Source organism: Malaya genurostris, chromosome 1 (genome assembly GCF_030247185.1).
Source record: "Malaya genurostris strain Urasoe2022 chromosome 1, Malgen_1.1, whole genome shotgun sequence".
Taxonomy (NCBI): domain Eukaryota; kingdom Metazoa; phylum Arthropoda; class Insecta; order Diptera; family Culicidae; genus Malaya; species Malaya genurostris.
In genome coordinates this window covers 120,566,478-120,585,116 of record NC_080570.1, presented here as the reverse complement: position 1 = coordinate 120,585,116, position 18,639 = coordinate 120,566,478, and the positions used below count along the sequence as shown (strand labels likewise).

Below are 18,639 nucleotides of genomic sequence, written 5' to 3'. Positions count from 1 at the left end.
GATGATCCAAATCAAACAAAAAATCTAACAATGTCTTTGTCTTCATTTAATTCTGATCAAAATATTATGGTTTTCTAAGACCTGTTGAAATAAAGTCGATTGGTTTTGAGTTTTTTTTTTATCAAAATGAAGTACAATCTACTGGTGATAAATCAGAACAGGAATCAGAACGTCTGCATCGTACTTAAAACTGCACACTTAAATTTTATTGCTAAATTTCGGCAAAATCATTGCCGAAATTTGCACAGCCGGTGCTGTACAAAATCGGAAGAAAAATGGTTACCTAGACCATAATTAGCCCACTCAGACAAAATCATGCGCATCGCTTAAGCATCGTAGATCTTCAATTAATTTGATTTCCTAATAAAAATCGTACACTCCTAACAAAGTGCAAATAACATGGTTTTATGAACACTTAAGTACGTCTCTAGCATCAGGTATTACACCAAAACGATTTTATGATATTAGCGGTATAACAAGTAAAGCTGAATAAAGAAACCCTTTAGTTGCAGGATCTTTGCTCCGAACATACTGCTGGGCGAATGGAATATGAAGGAGTTGTGTGTAACACTTATTAAAACACTATGACAACCTCACCTTTAAACTAATCTAAACTACAGGCGAAGTCCCGTTTACGTTGACGGAATTTAACTGATCGTCTGCATCGTACTTAAAACTGCACACTTAAATTTTATTGCTAAATTTCGGCAAAATCATTGCCGAAATTTGCACAGCCGAGGGCTCCGTAGCCGTCTCGGCAAAATGTATAATTACTGAAAATATATCTTTGTTTCTAGTAAAAAATAAATAAAAATATTTGTTTCTAGTTCTCGCCCCACCTGAAAATGAACAAATATTCAAAAGTATATATAAAAAGAACATTTTGATTCCACTTAGCTTTTCGCGTAATACTGAAATCTCTTTCAACCGCCAAATGCGTATATATTTTTAAGATCCATGAGAAATGGCGACGTTCGGTGCTGTACAAAATCGATAGGTGACATTAGATGACAAGTGTCGCGCCGAATATCAGTAACAGCTAACACAGGTCTTTTGTGAATTCAAAAAGAAGAGAGACTGGTCTTCCGCACTCGATGTTTTTCGGAAATCAAACAGCCTGCAACGAGACGGAAAAGTGTGATTTATTTGTGCATCACTTCAAGAATGCATTTCATGACAATTCTGCAACACAGATTCAAATTGACGAGGCAACTGCTGGTGTACCACGTGATATATTTAATTTCCATATTCCTCTCATAACTGAGTAAATAGTCGAGACAGCAATTCGAAAATTAAAGCTGTCGTTCGCTGCTGGTCCTGATGGTATTCCTTCATCTGTGTTGAAACGTTGCGCAGGAGCACTCAGTTATCCAATATCGAAATTGTTTAATCTTTCAACTTTACAAAGCGAGTTTCCTTCACGATGGAAGTTTTCTTATATGTTTCCGGTTCACAAAAAGGGCGATAAACGTGACATTTCCAACTATCGTGGTATTACGTCTTTGTGTGCATGTTCGAAGCTATTCGAAATTATCGTAAACGATATTTTGTTTGCCAGTAGCAAAACCTACATAGATAATGAACAGCACGGATTTTACCCGAAACGATCGGTTACATCGAATCTTATGATATTCACCTCAAAATGCGTGCAGACCATGGACTCTGGATGGCAAATCGATGCAGCATATATGGATCTTAAAGCGGCATTTGATCGAGTAGATCACAAAATACTTCTGTCCAAGCTTCAACTACTGGGTGTCTCAACAATGAGCGTAGAGTGGTTTAGATCGTATCTGACAAACCGTTCTGTACAGGTTAAAATCGGTTCTTCAACATCTGAAGTTTTCTCGAATTTTTCTGGAGTTCCGCAAGGCAGCAATCTTGGTCCGTTGCTGTTTTCGCTTTTCATGAATGATGTTTCACAGCTGTTACCACCGGAATCCAGATTATTTTATGCAGACGATGCAAAAATTATGAAGGTTATCAAGCGTCTCGCGGACTGTCTTGTACTACAACGTATGATACAAACGTTCGTAGATTGGTGTTCAAAAAATTGTTTGTGTCTGAGTATCGAGAAATGCTGCGTCATATCTTTCTATCGGAAAACTGATCCTATCTTGTATGGCTATGAAATCTCAGAAAGGTCCATGACACGAGTAGAATGTATAAAGGATCTTGGTGTCACTTTAGATCGTGAAATTACCTTTAGACTGCACTATGACGATATGTTGGCCAAAGCAAACCGTCAACTTGGTTTCATCTTCAAGGTAGCCAAAGAGTTTCGAGACCCACTTTGTTTAAGATCATTGTACTGTTCACTTGTACGTTCAATACTAGAGTCAAACGCTGTGATTTGGTGCCCCTACCATGCTTACTGGATCGCTAGGATTGAGACTATTCAACATAAATTTGTGAGGTACGCTCTGCGCCTGTTACCGTGGCGTGACCCTATGAACCTACCATCATACGAAGATAGCTGCCGTTTGTTGAATCTCGAGCCATTGGAGGTACGACGCATAACTGCTCAAGCAACTTTCGCTGCCAAACTACTTTTGGGCGACATAGATAGTCCAACGTTACTCATGCGCCCAAACCTCTACGCACCTGAAAGATCACTTCGCCAGCGGAACTTCCTGTCTCTTGAACCACGAAATAGATTGTATGGACAACATGAGCCTTTTCGGACAGTTTGTATGCGGTTCAACGAATTCTCTCAACTATTCGATTTTAATGTGTCGTCAACCGTGTTTTATAAACGTTTACTTGACAATTTCCACATAGTGAATAGCGATAGTTAGATTTAGTTTTTAAATTTTAATTGTTTGTTTTTATTCATTAAACCAACATATGTCAGATGAAGTTATACAAATATACAAATATACAAATATACAAATATACAAATATACACTGTTCGAAATCTCGGCAAACGGATTTTGCTGATATCGGTATATTAGTTGTTTACGGACAAGCTCAGCAACAAAATACACTTTACCGAGATATTAGAACTTTACAATAACGAATTCTCAGTTTCTCTTTCATCACTCTCTCTTTCGATTATTGTGATGTGATTAAAACGATTTTCTTTGATTTCACTACTCTGTTTGATAATTGAATGTTTCGGGTATCATTTTATGCAAAGAGTTGAGTAATAAACGTGGAAACCGCTCGGTAATTAATAGAAGAGAAAGTGAACAAAGAGAAACTGTCACTTGCTTATAAGCCCTAATGACAAATCAACCGAGAATTACTGAACAATCAGTGAAATGTCGTGTTGCCTGTCTAATTCGGTGTTTCATTATGCCGAGCTCGAGAAACGATTTTAAGTGTGTGTGTGTGTGTGTGTGTGTGTGTGTGTGTGTGTGTGTGTGTGTGTGTGTGTGTGTGTGTGTGTGTGTGTGTGTGTGTGTGTGTGTGTGTGTGTGTGTGTGTGTGTGTGTCTGTGAGTGTGTGTGTGTGTGTGTGTGTGTGTGTGTGTGTGTGTGTGTGTGTGTGTGTGTGTGTGTGTGTGTGTGTGTGTGTGTGTGTGTGTGTGGAAGGTGTTTCGTGATGAAAACAAACTATTTTCAAAATGACGAATGAGCATATGTAGTTGTAAGTGATCTGTCAGAAAGGTTCATATTAGATAAAGAAGACAATGAAAAATGCGGACTCAAGTTATCAAGTCAATTGGATTGACAGTATTGACAATGTCGCGGGTAAAGCGGCCCTTACACGTGACAATATTATTGTCAATACCATCAATCCAATTGGTTTGATAACTTGAGTCCGAGTTTTTCGAGAAATTCAAGCGTTTGGCGCTTTAAATATTGCAAATGAATATTAAAATATTGAGAGAAGAGGCCATTGTACATATTTAACAGTTTCTCTCTGGAGAGAAAGTATTGTCGGATTGATAAGCAGATTTTTTGACAATATTTTCGTCAATCCAATGAAGTTTCCATTACATGATCAAAAGTATTGTCAATACTCCTTGTATTGACAATATTATTGTCTCGTGTACGGGTCGCTATATATTGATCATTATGGTGACACTCCAAACTAACATGTTTTGACAATGAATTATGTCATAAAGTTACAAACTTTAGTCTCATGTTCGAAATCAACATACTCATACATAAGATTGAAATACACTGACACTCGCCCTTGTCATATGACCGTATACCAGGGCTTGTATTGTGAATCCTCAAACGAACGAAGCAACAAAAAATATCTGCTGTGAACACTTTGCTTGACATAGCTGAATGAGAGACCTATATTAGAGAGAAACTGGATGCGTGAGAGTATATGCTACTGAGCAGACCAATTCCCCTTGCCAAGTAAATTGTCTGTGCTCTCATTCTCAGTTAACACATGAACTAAGCAATCCATGACAATGTAATGAAATGAAGGGTTCACTCTCGTTAGTATTGTACGAGAAAGAAGACCATGCCTCACGGTGTGCTACAAGACGCGAAGCAACGTCATATAGGCAATGTTTACGGTTTATTTTTAAAAAGTAGGTTTACAGAAATCATTTTTAACATAATGTTCGCATTCCAAGACCAAATTTGATCACATTTCAAACAGACTTTAAACATTTTATAGCAGAAATTTTGCATTTGAGCCCATTTTCAAAACGATCCATTTGTTTCTTGGCAGTTTACACTGTGTACATATCCTAGAAACACTAAAAGCAATGTTCTTTAAATTAATATTCATCGGAACTAAAAGTTATGAAACTAGTTTCCTCATAGGCATCTACAATATGAGAACCATTCATCAAATGCTAACCTCATGAAGCATAGGTCTCAGCAAGCGGGCATATTCATGAACTAATGAACGAACGAAGCAGCTCTCCTGGCTTGGGTTGCGCTGTGAATTCTACCTGACATACGAATGTGTGTGAATAGCACAGATAGTGAAACCCTTTCGTTCATATTCGTTGCTTCAATATGCAAGCCCTGCCGTATACTCGATATTCATGCATAATTTTTTAAAGCACAAATGAAGCGTAATTGATTTCGTAGTGTGCCCACAAACATGAAACGAATTTACAAAGACACATATTAAAACCGTGTTGATTTTTAGGAGTGTATTTAATAAAACAATGTTGGAGGCAACCTCCCGCATACGCATGGCTGTCAGACGACTGACTAAACGCTGCCAGCTGGAAAAATATGGCTGGCAGACATTCTGGTGACCGGCTGCCTCACCGCTGCCAGGAATACAACTCAAACGATACAACCGTATCCACCAGGATTTTTCCACATTGAAATCTTTGACATTTTCAGCGAAGGTGAGAAGATGAAAACGCTCGGCTAACTTGGATACAGGCGACTTTGTTTTGTCAAATTGGATTTGACAACCGTAACTGAATCAATTTTGGTAGCCTTCTAGTGGCCATGGCTGCCCAGGTAGCCAAAACGGTATGCGGGCTAATTCTCTATAAATTTTATTTCTTTTGGCTCCGTGTATCATTTATTGTAAAAGGCCTTTCGCAAAGGATGCGAGTAGTGAAATCAAACACAACCAGCCCGATGGCAAAGATAGGGCGCTCCAGCAAGTGCTAGCGTAGCCAACATCTGGGGCATTTGGTGGGCAATCAGAGCGCTCAGAGTACGGTAAACAAACATTCGAGCATTTCAATTCTAGTAAAATCTTAATTTCCTTATCGTAGTGATGATATTCTGATCGATAATTTGCGGGGAAGTGCTTTAAAAGGCACTGAAGAAACAAATAGTTTGTGATATCCAGTTTTTGGTTAGCCATTCTTCTTCATTGTTTTGGTTTTTGCAGAATGATGCTGGCCACAGTTTCATGACGTCATAGCAGGAGGCTGAACACAACAGTCAAAAAATCAACACAAAAGTAAACGATTTCTGAAAAGCGAGCATGAATGCTTGAAACCGAAAAATAGCCGGGAAAAGCAACATTATATGATTGTGATTAAAGTGAATTATTTGTTGGAATACAAAAGTTATGCCTCGACCAACAGTAGTTTCACAGATGTCTGCCTCCCAAGCAGGTACGGCACGCGGGAGTCAACACAATTCCACTCAAGGGTCGGCTGGCAACCAGACGAATCAAAATCCACCCGCTCCCGACAGTGAATTGGATCACCTAGTAGTTAACATGGTCAAGGTCATTTTGAACCTTTCGGTTAACAAGCATCTCATCAAGAAAGCTGATTTAGCGAAAAATGCACTCGGAGGTAACAGTCGTGCCTTCTCGAAAGTTATCGGACCAGCCATGACGGAATTGAGTGAAGTATGCATCTGAGTACTTATCCGATTACAAAATTTATTATACTTTTCAATTGTGTAGGTCTATGGCTACAAGCTGATTGAAACGGAACGGAATAAAACATTCATACTGGTTTCCAATGTGCCATGCGGTTCGATTCTCGATTTAAACGAAGACTATCGACGAAAATACACACTGCTTTATTTAGTGCTTGGATATATATTCATGAAGAACGGAAGCGTGCCGGAACAAGGGCTGTGGGATTTCCTGGGGAAACTCAGCATCAACGACGAAGAGGATCATGCATTCTTCGGGAACGTCCGGAGGCTGATTGGGGAAACGTTTCCGAAGCAAGCCTACCTCGTCCGAACCAAACAGGTGGTAGAGGGAATGAACGAGGATCGGTTCGTCTATAGTTGGGGCGTACGAGCCCAGCACGAACTCAGCAAGAAGGACATTCTTGAGTCGATTTGTAAGTTGCTGGGGAAGCCGTCGATCTGCTACGTTACGCAACATACAATTGCCTACGGCGAAAGTCAGGACGATGAGGAAGATGAACCGATGGATGCCACACAGGCTTGAGTTGAATTGAGAGTAATATGATTTTTAGTTATTAAATTCGTTGAAGTATGGATTAATGCTATTCTATAGAATTTAAGAGCTCCGTGTACAAAGTGTTTTAATAATTAACAGTCCACTTTTCAAATGTACGAATTTGAAATTTCAACGAGCAGTTATGGTTAAGCTCAGAACTGATTTTCATCAAATAAATATAACTAAGAGCTGATTTCATATCTCATTTTGGACATTTTTTGTATCACAAAACGCCGCAAATTGTCGCCCGCTTAGCGAGCTATAACCCACATTATCAGATCCGGATCGGCGAGAAATTTGCATTCGGAATTTCATGTGGAAATCATAATGGATTCCGAATCAATTCCAACTCCAGTGCAACAACCGATTCCGAATGAACCGGTTCGCCGACAACCGGTTGATTCGGAAATCATTCGGAATTGAGTGAGACTGAAATCTGGCAACTCATTCGAGGTTTATATCTTTTTACCATATCATTTAATCCGACTGAAAGAGTGCTATTTACATATCACGAACTACTACAATTCTTCCCTCTTCAGTTAATTAATACAATCCTAAACTTTTAATACATTATGTACATTATATAATGAAACAATTCATTTTATATACAAAATTTGATAATATGAATTCATTGGTAAACAAAATTTTTATCTTTTTTCTTAACTTTTAATCTACTCGAACGCCTAATGTTAGGCAATGATTTTTGATCACTGGATAAGCAGTTCTTCTGCTGGCCATGTTCGACCTCAACTGGAACTTGTGATTTCCGAGTTTCGATGATCTCCTCCGACGAATCAAATCCATCAAAAATGAACGAATCCATAAAAATCTTCATCATTTTGCTTGTTGCGCTGCTTTGCGTTGTGTTGGTTGATATCGTCATCCTCACGTCTTCGCTTGCTCAGACGGACTGGCGGAAAATCGCCAAAAATAACTGACGCTCTCGACCGATGCTTTCCTTCCGCCAAACGGAGTTGATGCCTGTGAGCTGTCACCAAACGACCACCGAGCGAGATCTTAAACAAAATTTTGCGCAATCCAGACAAAAAAAAATTTCCTCAAAAAAAATATCTCAGCTCGGGGTAGCAGCGAAAACGGCACCGCAGCAGCAGCAACCAACAAGCAGATTGTCGTGTATCCAAAATCTGGCTTTGGGAACGGTTTTTCCCAGTATCCAAAAATCAGAATATTTCCAGAGATATTTTCGCTCAAAATCCTCCAATGCCGGTCACGCAGACAAATCCGCAACGCAGCGGCCAAATTTCCGCGCTCGGCCTGGTGACAAAAGAACAAACAATAAATTCTTTGAATTTGATACAATTGTGAATAAAATACGTTTACAGATATCACAAACAAATTTAGCGATATTATAAAATTCAACAGAACAAAGAAAAACTACCTCTTTGTATTAAAAATTTTAAATAAAAAAATTGATTTCAAATATAATTTACCAACTGGTATAATGGAATCCAAAATGGCTTACAAAAGAAGCAAATAAAACCGACGCCACCGACTCACCTGCAAACAAAATGTCCAGCATGTTTACGCAAATTGGTTCTGGTCAGCACTGCACTCGCGAATCACAGAATGGGAAGCTATCGGAAATACTAATTTAGATATTAACTAGAAAACACTTCGTATTGTGGACTGTATGATGCATATATTTTCACCGATCGGTGGTTGATACTCTACTGACTCGATTAATTGCTCTGTCTGAGCGAGGCTGGCGTGATCCTCATGGATCACTACTACTATAAACTTATCACAATAGGTAAAGTGGGTATAGTGACGGATTGATCTAAATTGGTACTGCAAATTCAATGCATGCAGATAAATACGTAACATACCGCCGGCCTTGAGTACCCTCAACATAACAGATGATAATCTATATAACAGATGATAAGTGAACATAACAGCAATTTAACAATACAATACTTATGATTTGGATTCGTAACACTTTAGTTGGATGATTGTTCCCTTTTTAGGGATTAGTATGTCATGCATATTCCAAATTGAAACCCGACTACACAGTCTTCCATGAATCCGATTCAGCAGTGATGTTGTAGGCACTTGACGATGAATCCGTGCACTGATGTCAAGCGTTCATGTGTTGTCCAACATCAATAGACCGCTGATAGGAATTACACCTTGGACCTGTAGAAGAATAGACGGCTTTAACCTGAACTCGATTTTTGTTCAGAAACCACGTAACTTAAAGATCGCCCCCTGGCGAAATAATGGACGTAGATTCCATTCGGTTGCCAAGTTAGCCCCGTGGGGGCATAAAATACCTTTGCTAAGATGCCGTTGTCCTATGACGATAGTGCCAGAAAATTCGTGGAGAACCTTGACACGGGATGAAGATATTACGGAGTCACCGAACTGTTCATGCAATGGAGGAAATCTGTTGAAAAAGGGGGAGCAGTATTGATCCAGGAAACGATAATTGGACGTAACGTAACTTAACAGTCAGCCCCCGTAGCATGTACGGTAATCGAACCGCACACTGCCGACAGTTGCCCCATTGGGGGCTATTCTTATCTTTTCAATCCGATACGATGATACTTGACATTGCACTTCTGCAGCATAATTGGTGAGTATTGTTCGAAGAGGTGCCTAATGAAGGAGAGCGTAACAGTAGGTCCGTTCATAGAGCATGTTTATTTTAACTTAACTGGAGGTTCGCCCCCTGGCATCAACGGCTATGTATTGCCGCTAGTTGCCACATGTGCCCCATTGGGGGCTTACAAGCGATCGTTGTTAACGGATTGTGGACCATTATCACTGATGGGAAGAATGCAGATTTTTTGAATTCCTCGACGATACGTTCCACATTTTGTACGGACGGTTACGACTCGTGTAATATTATCTGATCCAGGGTGCAGTTCTATTACACGAGCTAATTGCCACTTAAGAGGAGGTAAGTTTTCCTCCTTGATTAAGACCATGGTTCCAATATGGAGATTATTTTTCCTTCTGCTCCACTTATTTCGATTTTGGAGGTCCGATAAATAATCCGTTGACCATCGCTTCCAAATAGTTTGAGTGAATTGTTGAAGTCTTTGCCATTTACTTAATCGGTTATCCGGAATCTCAGTTAAATTTGGTTCCGGAATCGCGGTGAGCGATCTTTGAATTAAGAAGTGCCCAGGCGTTAGGGCCTCCAAATCGCGGTGATCGTTGCTCATCTGAGTAATTGGTCTTGAGTTCAGGCATGCCTCTATTTGAGTGACAACTGTTTGAAACTCATCGGCTCGTAGAATGCTGTTACCAATTACTTTCCTCATATGTCCTTTGAGAGATTTGACAGCAGCCTCCCATAATCCACCAAAGTTTGGCGATTTCGCAGGAATGAATTTGAACTCTATCGCCTCCTTAGCTGCTTCTGTTATTATGGAATTCCTGCATTGCTCTTCACGAAACAGTCGATGCAGTTCGCACAACTCCCTTCGAGCTCCTACGAAATTAGCTGCGTTGTCACAAATGATAATCTCCGGTTTTCCTCGTCGAGCAACAAATCTTTTGAGCGCAGCTATGAATGCTTCAGTCGTTAGGTCGAATACGATTTCTACGTGGACAGCCTTGACAACAAGACACACGAAAAGGCAAATGTAGCATTTCAATGGAACACCTTTCCGCTGTGAATTCCGAATATTAAATGGTCCGCAGTAATCGATTCCAACACGCAAAAATGCTGGGGCTGGAGTTACTCGCTCCGCGGGTAAATCTCCCATTAGCTGTTCGTGAACGCTTGGTTTTGCTCTGAAGCATGGTACACACTCATGCACCACCTTCCTTGCCAGATTTCTCCCATACAGCGGCCAGAATCGATCTTTCATGCAAGAAAGCATAAGTTGCGGTCCTCCGTGAAGAAGTCGGTGATGATAATCTGTCATAATGAGCTTTGTTAGTGGGTGTTTGCTGTCTAATATCACTGGATGCTTTCTTCCATATAATGCATTAGCATTCCTCAATCGACCGCCAACACGAATCAAGCCTTCTTCCAGAAAGGGATCCTTGGAATTGAGTCTTGAAGTGGCCTTAACCTGTCCAGACGCTGCAAGATCAGCTATTTCTACCGGAAAACTTTCGGATTGGGCAATCTTGACTAATGTATTCAAAGCGATTGCATGTTCTCTTGCAGTTAACATTCCCGTTCTTACTAGTGCCTTATTAATTTGTTTACAGTTGTGAGCGAATCGAGATATCCAGGCAGTTAGTCGCATCAACTTCAGCAGCGACGAGTGCAGTGAGAATATTTCGTTCGGAGGAAATATTTGCAATACTGCTGTCACTAAGGGCCTTTCTTCCAGTAGTACAGAATCAAACTGTTGTTCCAGAATTTCGGTGGTCTGAGGCCAGCACGAATTGTCCTGAAGAAAGTCAGCTCCGATCCACCACTCCTTGCGTTCAGCAAGCTCAGCTGGTGTTGCTCCTCTTGAGATGATGTCAGCTGGGTTGTTTATACCAGCCACGTGACTCCATATACCACCTCGAGTGATGTGCTGTATTTCTGATACCCTATTTGCCACAAATTGTTGCCATCTGGAAGGATGTGACGATAACCAACATTTTACAATGGTTGAGTCAGTCCAGAAATATGCCTTTGCCGGAATTTGAATACTCTTTGAGACTGTCTCGTATAAATGTGCAAGTAGTAAGGCAGATGATAACTCCAATCTTGGTATAGACAGCTTCCTCTTCCGTTTACTAAGGTCCTCTAACGGCGCGATTCGAGATTTTGCCATTACTAATCGCACTGTGACATGGCCATTCTGTGTAATGGATCGTAAATACAATGCTGCGCCGTATGCCTTTTCCGAAGCATCGCAAAATCCGTGAAGTTCGCATGTAATCACATTGTTGTCAAATGCAATCCAGCGAGGTACGGAGATTGAACTAAGTCTGTCTAGATCGCTTCTGAACGCTAGCCACTGTAACTGTAATTCCTGACTTAATGGTTCATCCCAAGAATACTTTCCTTTCCAAAGCTCTTGGAGAATCATTTTTGCTCGGACGATTACTGGCCCTGCCAGTCCGTAGGGATCGAAAAGTCGACCCACATCTGATAATACTACGCGATGAGTAATGGGAGTGGTTGGGTTCCAACGAGGCAACTTAAACCAGAACATATCCGAAGATGGTTCCCAGATAAGGCCCAGAGTTTTTACAGTTGATGTAGTGTCTATATCTAGGATTTCGCGCTCATCTCGAAGGTACGATGGGATTCCTTTCAGTATCCGAGATTCGTTAGAATTCAACTTTCTGAGATTAAATCCAGCTGATCCAAGAAGTGTCAAAACTTCATTGCACAATTTGACACCTTCCTCAACGGTGTGGGCTCCAGTGAGCATGTCATCTACATAAAAATGTTTCCTGATGACGTTGGCGGCGACTGGATGCAATCTTTCTCCATCTTCTGCACACTTGTTAAGACACCTTGTGGCTAAGTATGGTGCGGATGATGTTCCGTATGTTACAGTAGTTAGTTGATAAGTACGAAGAGGATCGTCAGGACTCTCTCTCCAAAGAATTCTTTGCAGCGGCTGATCTTGAGTGTGGACATTAATCATGCGGTACATTTTCTCTACATCACCTATGATTGCGAATTTGTAGAGTCGGAAACGAAGTAAGATAGAGATCAGATCTTCCTGCACTATTGGTCCTACCATAAGCGTGTCATTCAGTGATACTCCCGTGTCTGTTGCACACGAACCATCGAATACCACTCTCAGTTTTGTTGTGGTGCTGTCAGGTTTCATGACTGCGTGATGTGGCATATAATATGATGGTTTCTGTTCGCTATCAGTGTCATGAATTTGTTTCATGTGACGCATCAATATATATTCATGGATGAATTCGGTGTAAAGAGCCTTTATTTCCAAATTCGCGTTCAATCGTTTCTCGAGAGCCAGGAAACGTTTGGTAGCAATGGGTTTTGATTCACCTAGTTTTTCTATCATGAAATCCTTCTTTGGAAGTGCAACACGAAATCTTCCATCACTGTCTCTTGACGTCGTTCGCTCAAAGATTGATTCACACATTGATTCTTCGATGGACAGACAGCTTCTTGTATGACATGATTCCAATTCCCAGAATCTCGATAACTGTTCATAAACTTCATCAGTTGTTATCGACATTGCTACAACTACGTTGAACGAACTAACTGGTGACTCGCTAATCTCGCCTGCTACAATCCAACCAAGCTCGGTGTTACGAAGGATTGCTCCTGCTTCATGAAGTTTCAATTGTTCGTTTCGTAATAGCTCATAGAAGATTGATACACCCAATATCACGTCAACCGCTTCGGTCTCGAAAAAACCTTGGATCTGCTAGATGAATTCCTGACGGCATTTTCCAAGTACTGATATCAAGACTATGTTGTGGTAACTTCAGTGTAATTTGAGGCACCGCGTAAAATTTCATCTCATGTGTTTCGTATGATGAACAATGCGACAAAACCTTTGCCAGAACCGCCTGCTTAGAAACGGTCATTGAGTTTCCAATTCCCTTAACCGGCAAATTTTCACGAAGGCGTTTGAACTTGAGCTTCTGTGAAACATTCTCAGTGATCATGCAAATCTGTGAACCATTGTCTAGTAGTGCTCGAACGAAGATCGTATTTCCTGATCGGTCACCCAACTTAATGATAGCAGTAGAAAGAAGAGTAGTGTTTCGACGTTGTTCAGAGTTATGTGATGTAGCAGTGTGTAGTGATGTGACAGGTGTATTAGTGGGAGGTGGCTGTCGTGTGGATTGCGAGACATTGTTTTGAGCAGATGTTTGGTGTGGATTTGCTTGACTGTTATTCGTCCGGGATTGGGCAGGTCTGTGCGACTGTGACTGTGATTGCTGTTGTGAATTCGCGGCTTGAGGTCTTCTTGCATGGTCTTGACCTTGACCTTGTACCTGATTAGTTGTACCACTAAGCTGATTGGATATCACTGGATGCAATAACTGGTGGTGATGTTGACCACACTTATTGCAAGGGTTCCTGTTACATTCTGCTACAAAATGTCCGGGGAGTAGACAATTGATGCATAATCCTAGTCTACGAATGGCAGCTCTTCTGTCAATCACCCTCATTTTACCAAAACGTCGACACTGTTCTAACGAATGAGATCCACCGTTGCAGATTGCGCAATTACCAGTAGTAACTACTGTGTGAACCGCGGGGCCTTTAAACGGACGCTTGTACTCTATACCTCTGCGTGACGAAGTAGATTGCAAGATAGAACAGTGTTTTTCCAGAAATGCCACTAACGCTGCATACTTCGGTACATCCTTCGAACTATGATGAGTTTCCCAATGGCGTAGGGTATCGATGTCCAATTTTTGTGACATCATAAATGCCAGAAGAGTGCTCCAACCATCTGTGTTCTCACCAAGTTTTTCCAGTTGTTGAAGGTTGATTTTAAACGCCATTAGTACTGCATTCAACGCTTCGAACGATTCCGATCTCATAACTGGAACCATGAATAATGCCTTCAGATGTTCCTGAGCTATTAACTTGTGGTTTTCGTACTTCGTCTCAAGTAAGGTCCAGGCAATGTGATAGTTCGCAGCAGTAACCTGCACTTGATTGATCTGGGAAAGAGCTTCATCCCTCAAGGACGCTCGCAAGTAATTGAATTTATCTATTGTGGACAGATCTCCGTTGTCATGAATCAAGGACTTGAAATTATCACGAAAATTGATCCATTCATGCAGTTTTCCTGAGAACGTCGGAAGCTTCAGCTCCGGATATTTGGTGCGGGACACTTGAACTGAACCAGTAGCGAATAATTGATTATCAGTAGTTGATCTAGCGTTCTTCGTACACTTGCTAGTAAGAGCATTTTTGAGATAAAAGTAACAATTTTCGAATTCTTTAAATACTCTCGAACCTTCGTCATGCACCGCACGTGTCATAATCGCAGCTGCGCCTGCGACGTCTTCATCGCTATCGGCCTTTTCACCTTCCGCACATTCATCCAGAATTACTTCTATTTTCACTCTGACATCGCAGAATTTAATATATAGATCTTCTAACTGCATTAATCGTAATTCCACTATGCCTTTATCACGTTCTTCTTGGTAGTTTTCTACAAACTCCTTTATGTTTTCCAACGATAATTTTATCTGCCGTTCCTGTTTCGTCAACTGTCTTAGATCTGGCATCTTGTATATATGAAACTATCACTGAACCACTTAGACACTGTGACTCACTCCCGAGACCTCAAGCAACGCGACAAATTGACTGGTTTGACTGATGGGTTTAATAGAATTTTTTTATCCCGAAATTCAAATAACAGATCGCAAATGCCAAAGATTATCAACCGGAGAAATCAAATTGTATATATGTTTATATTTTAATATATCAGTATGTGTGAACAAATGATGTCTCGCATTCGTAGTGCCTCGTTATGAGTAAAGTAATTGCACTACCATTCAACTAATGCTTTATCGCATTCAATCACGCTAGACAATGCCACCTCAACCACTCACTCACACACACACACACACTTGCTACTTATCTGGTCCAGCATCCGATGAAACTATCCAGGTGACTGCTCGGTAGCTGATATCGTTGACGTTTGCTACAGTGATTCGGCCGGGAACAATAATTCGCCACACATGAATTTATCATGAACAAATAAACTTATAACTTCTGAACATTACAGCAATGGCTGACACTGAGTATCACATCGAACCACGTGTTATCCGACGCACTTTCGCGGTTTGCCTATCCGGCTCGAAGGACCAGAAAATGTTTACGCAAATTGGTTCTGGTCAGCACTGCACTCGCGAATCACAGAATGGGAAGCTATCGGAAATACTAATTTAGATATTAACTAGAAAACACTTCGTATTGTGGACTGTATGATGCATATATTTTCACCGATCGGTGGTTGATACTCTACTGACTCGATTAATTGCTCTGTCTGAGCGAGGCTGGCGTGATCCTCATGGATCACTACTACTATAAACTTATCACAATAGGTAAAGTGGGTATAGTGACGGATTGATCTAAATTGGTACTGCAAATTCAATGCATGCAGATAAATACGTAACACAGCACACCAAGCGTTTTAAACACTATTTTATCACCAGCGCACTACCGGGCAAAATTATACCCCCGGATTTTATATATCTTTTTCGCTTACTCACTACCGGGTAAAAACTCCCCCCGGATTTTATTAAAAAATTACTTTTTCTCGTCGCCACTGAAATCTACGTGATGGCTTTCTCAATACTTAGCAGAGAACTGACTGTTGAGTCGATGACCAGAGATGCCAGGTAAAAATTTCAAATATCTGCAGACAGGGTCTGTAAATCTGAAAAAAAATCTGCAGTCAGAAGTATGTCTTGCTGGCAGCAATTTCTATATAAAGTATGACACGCAAAACTGACTTGGTGAGCAAAAAAAAAAAAAAAAAAGGTCGCGGAAATTTCAAAATCCTGTAAATATAGACGAAAGTCTGTGAGAATTTCAAAAGTCTGCAAAAGTCTGCGAGAATTTTAAAAGTCTGTAAAAGTCTGCACAACGAAAAATGTCTGCAGCACTATACCCCAAATCTGCAGATTTACAGACAAATCTGCAGACCTGGCATCTCTGTCGATGACTGACGTTTTACAAAGAGGCTTTATTCAATTAAGTCGAGTGCTTTTATAGCGACTGAAATCTGGCAACTCATTCGAGGTTTATATCTTTTTACCGTATCATTTAAGCCGACTGAAAGAGTGCTTTACATATTACGAACTACTACAGTCACCTGATGAAACTAGTGTAAAAACTGTTGATATTTAGTGGATATCATGCTACATTTATCTGAAATGCACAAAATGAGATTCAATAAATAAAGAGCGATGGGAAGCTGGACTAACAGACAGGACACTCAAATTAGATTCTTTAACTATCCTTTATTGGGACTGTACTCGCATATGTCATGATGGCGCCACGTTATCATATCAAAAACATCCTGTCTGTCATCTAGACTGTGTTTATTTTTTTCATTTACCAACCGAGTTGCCATTCATACAGAATTACCTGTAATGTATTGATTTGTATACCTCCATGCGAATTTCATGCAGGATACAGATTTAATACATATTGCCAAAACTATATACACAATTGTGCCTACTTCTCATCCTCCAACGCAATACAAAATCGAACCCGTTTTGTTACAATATTTACTTGCTTCTGGTCTGCCGCCACTTAATTTCGGGTGAAAATTACCAACACAATCAAAAATAGTCTGGATGAACAACGTTGAGAAAAATAAATGTTTACCTTCCAACATCGCTAAAAAAGTTAAATATATTATCAACGTAATCCAATAATTTATTGTGACGATTCATTATCAAATATTTTGATGAAATCAGGCATCCCTGAAAGCAGCTGATCGGTGTTGACAAACGTGGGGAAACCAACTAGTGAAAACACTTTTTCGTAACACAAGGGGTGTACCGATAGTAAATAGTTCGCGCAGTACAATATAGGTGGCACTAGTGCATCACGAAAAAATATTTTTATAAGAATTTACTCATACTGTCATGTCTGTTAGTCTGTGGCTGGAATTCCTACTTAGAACGTTAAACCATGCAGTTTGATCATTGTGACTTCTCCGTAAACCCCTATTTGTGACCCGTATTCCGCCTGCTGAATATAGTATTAAATGGTGAGCTGTGTACCTCAGAATAAAGAGCTGGTAGGAACATAATAATTACCTCTTGATTCTTTGTGAATTTCTTATTTTCCACATAGATTCCAATTGAAACGCTGTTGACCGAATCAAATGTTTTCCACATACATTTGTGCTGTACTCATTCCCACTAGAACCTCAAGTATTTAACATATGTACCCAAGTAACCATATGCATTATATCACTACACATTTACAACTCTATTTTTACATTGTTAATGTAAAATTACACTAATCCTACATACTTCAAAGCAATGTGCATTAAATTTTCATTCAAAAAGTAACTGAGCATTATTTTACAACCTACAATCAGCGCTAATCTGAACATGCTATAAGCTAAGTGAAAAAAATATAGTCTTGCATCTTAGTGAATTCACAAATGAAATCTTTAAACAAATCGCTTTGATTATGTAGTGAAATGAAAAGGAATATTAAATTAAAGTGCTATTTACATATGTAATCGATCGATCGTGCAAGTTTTTATCAATGTAGACAATTTGACTCTTAATGTCAATGATTTGCCACAGTGGTATAGAAAGCTCAATGGAATGATTTGGAAATATCATTTTTCGAAGTTATGTCTATTATGTGTAGAATCTCATTCGATCTATTCAGTTCGTCTCTGTCGTCAATAACTGGTTAATTTCACGTCAATTGCAAGTACTTCTACAGTATTACCCTCTCAGCAGGCCGTACAATTTTGTTGGTTTTTGAGCGCTTGTTGAACGACATATTGCACGAAACATTCGTTGTTTTTTCTCTTGCAAAAATAGTGTGAAAATTAAGTGTTACCTTTACATAGAAAGAACATTTGTTGTTATTCTACGTGAAGTAGAAGTATTGTGCAGGTATGTATTGTTAGTTTAAACAAGTAAGTGGAAAAAAACTTCAGAAATTCTGCAGTAAAACTAGTCCAACGGGGCTCCAACTCCTCATGTTAAAAATGGCTCAACAATGGACCTCTGTCTGCCGGGTTTGTTGAACGAAAAAAATGGCATTCGGTTCAACGGTCTGTTTCAAAATCGGCAAACGAAGGTCCCGTGTTGGCCTCTCGTTGAACGATTGATTGGACTTTCATTGGACCAATGATCCAACGTATGAAGGATCACCGTTGAACGTTTTTTTCTAAGTGGGTAGTC

General features: G+C 40.0%; 3 protein-coding genes across 3 annotated transcripts; 1 reads left to right on the top strand and 2 right to left on the bottom strand.

Annotated features, from left to right (window-relative positions):
* The first annotated feature begins 5,563 nt into the window (after positions 1-5,563).
* On the top strand, positions 5,564-6,974 carry LOC131425644 (non-structural maintenance of chromosomes element 3 homolog). Its single transcript, XM_058587696.1, has 3 exons — positions 5,564-5,718; positions 5,776-6,246; positions 6,304-6,974. Exons 2-3 carry the CDS (start codon positions 5,959-5,961, stop codon positions 6,802-6,804), a joined length of 789 nt encoding a protein of 262 aa, XP_058443679.1. The 5' UTR covers positions 5,564-5,718; positions 5,776-5,958; the 3' UTR covers positions 6,805-6,974.
* Positions 6,975-7,108: 134 nt separating this feature from the next.
* LOC131425643 (uncharacterized) lies at positions 7,109-12,475 on the bottom strand. Its single transcript, XM_058587694.1, has 2 exons — positions 8,335-12,475; positions 7,109-8,091 (listed from the first exon to the last, which is right to left on the bottom strand). The coding sequence occupies exon 1, from the start codon at positions 12,396-12,398 to the stop codon at positions 9,561-9,563; it is 2,838 nt and encodes a 945-aa protein (XP_058443677.1). The 5' UTR covers positions 12,399-12,475; the 3' UTR covers positions 7,109-8,091; positions 8,335-9,560.
* Positions 12,476-13,113: 638 nt separating this feature from the next.
* LOC131427965 (uncharacterized) lies at positions 13,114-14,976 on the bottom strand. The gene has a single exon (XM_058591583.1). The coding sequence runs from the start codon at positions 14,974-14,976 to the stop codon at positions 13,114-13,116; it is 1,863 nt and encodes a 620-aa protein (XP_058447566.1).
* Positions 14,977-18,639: the final 3,663 nt, after the last annotated feature.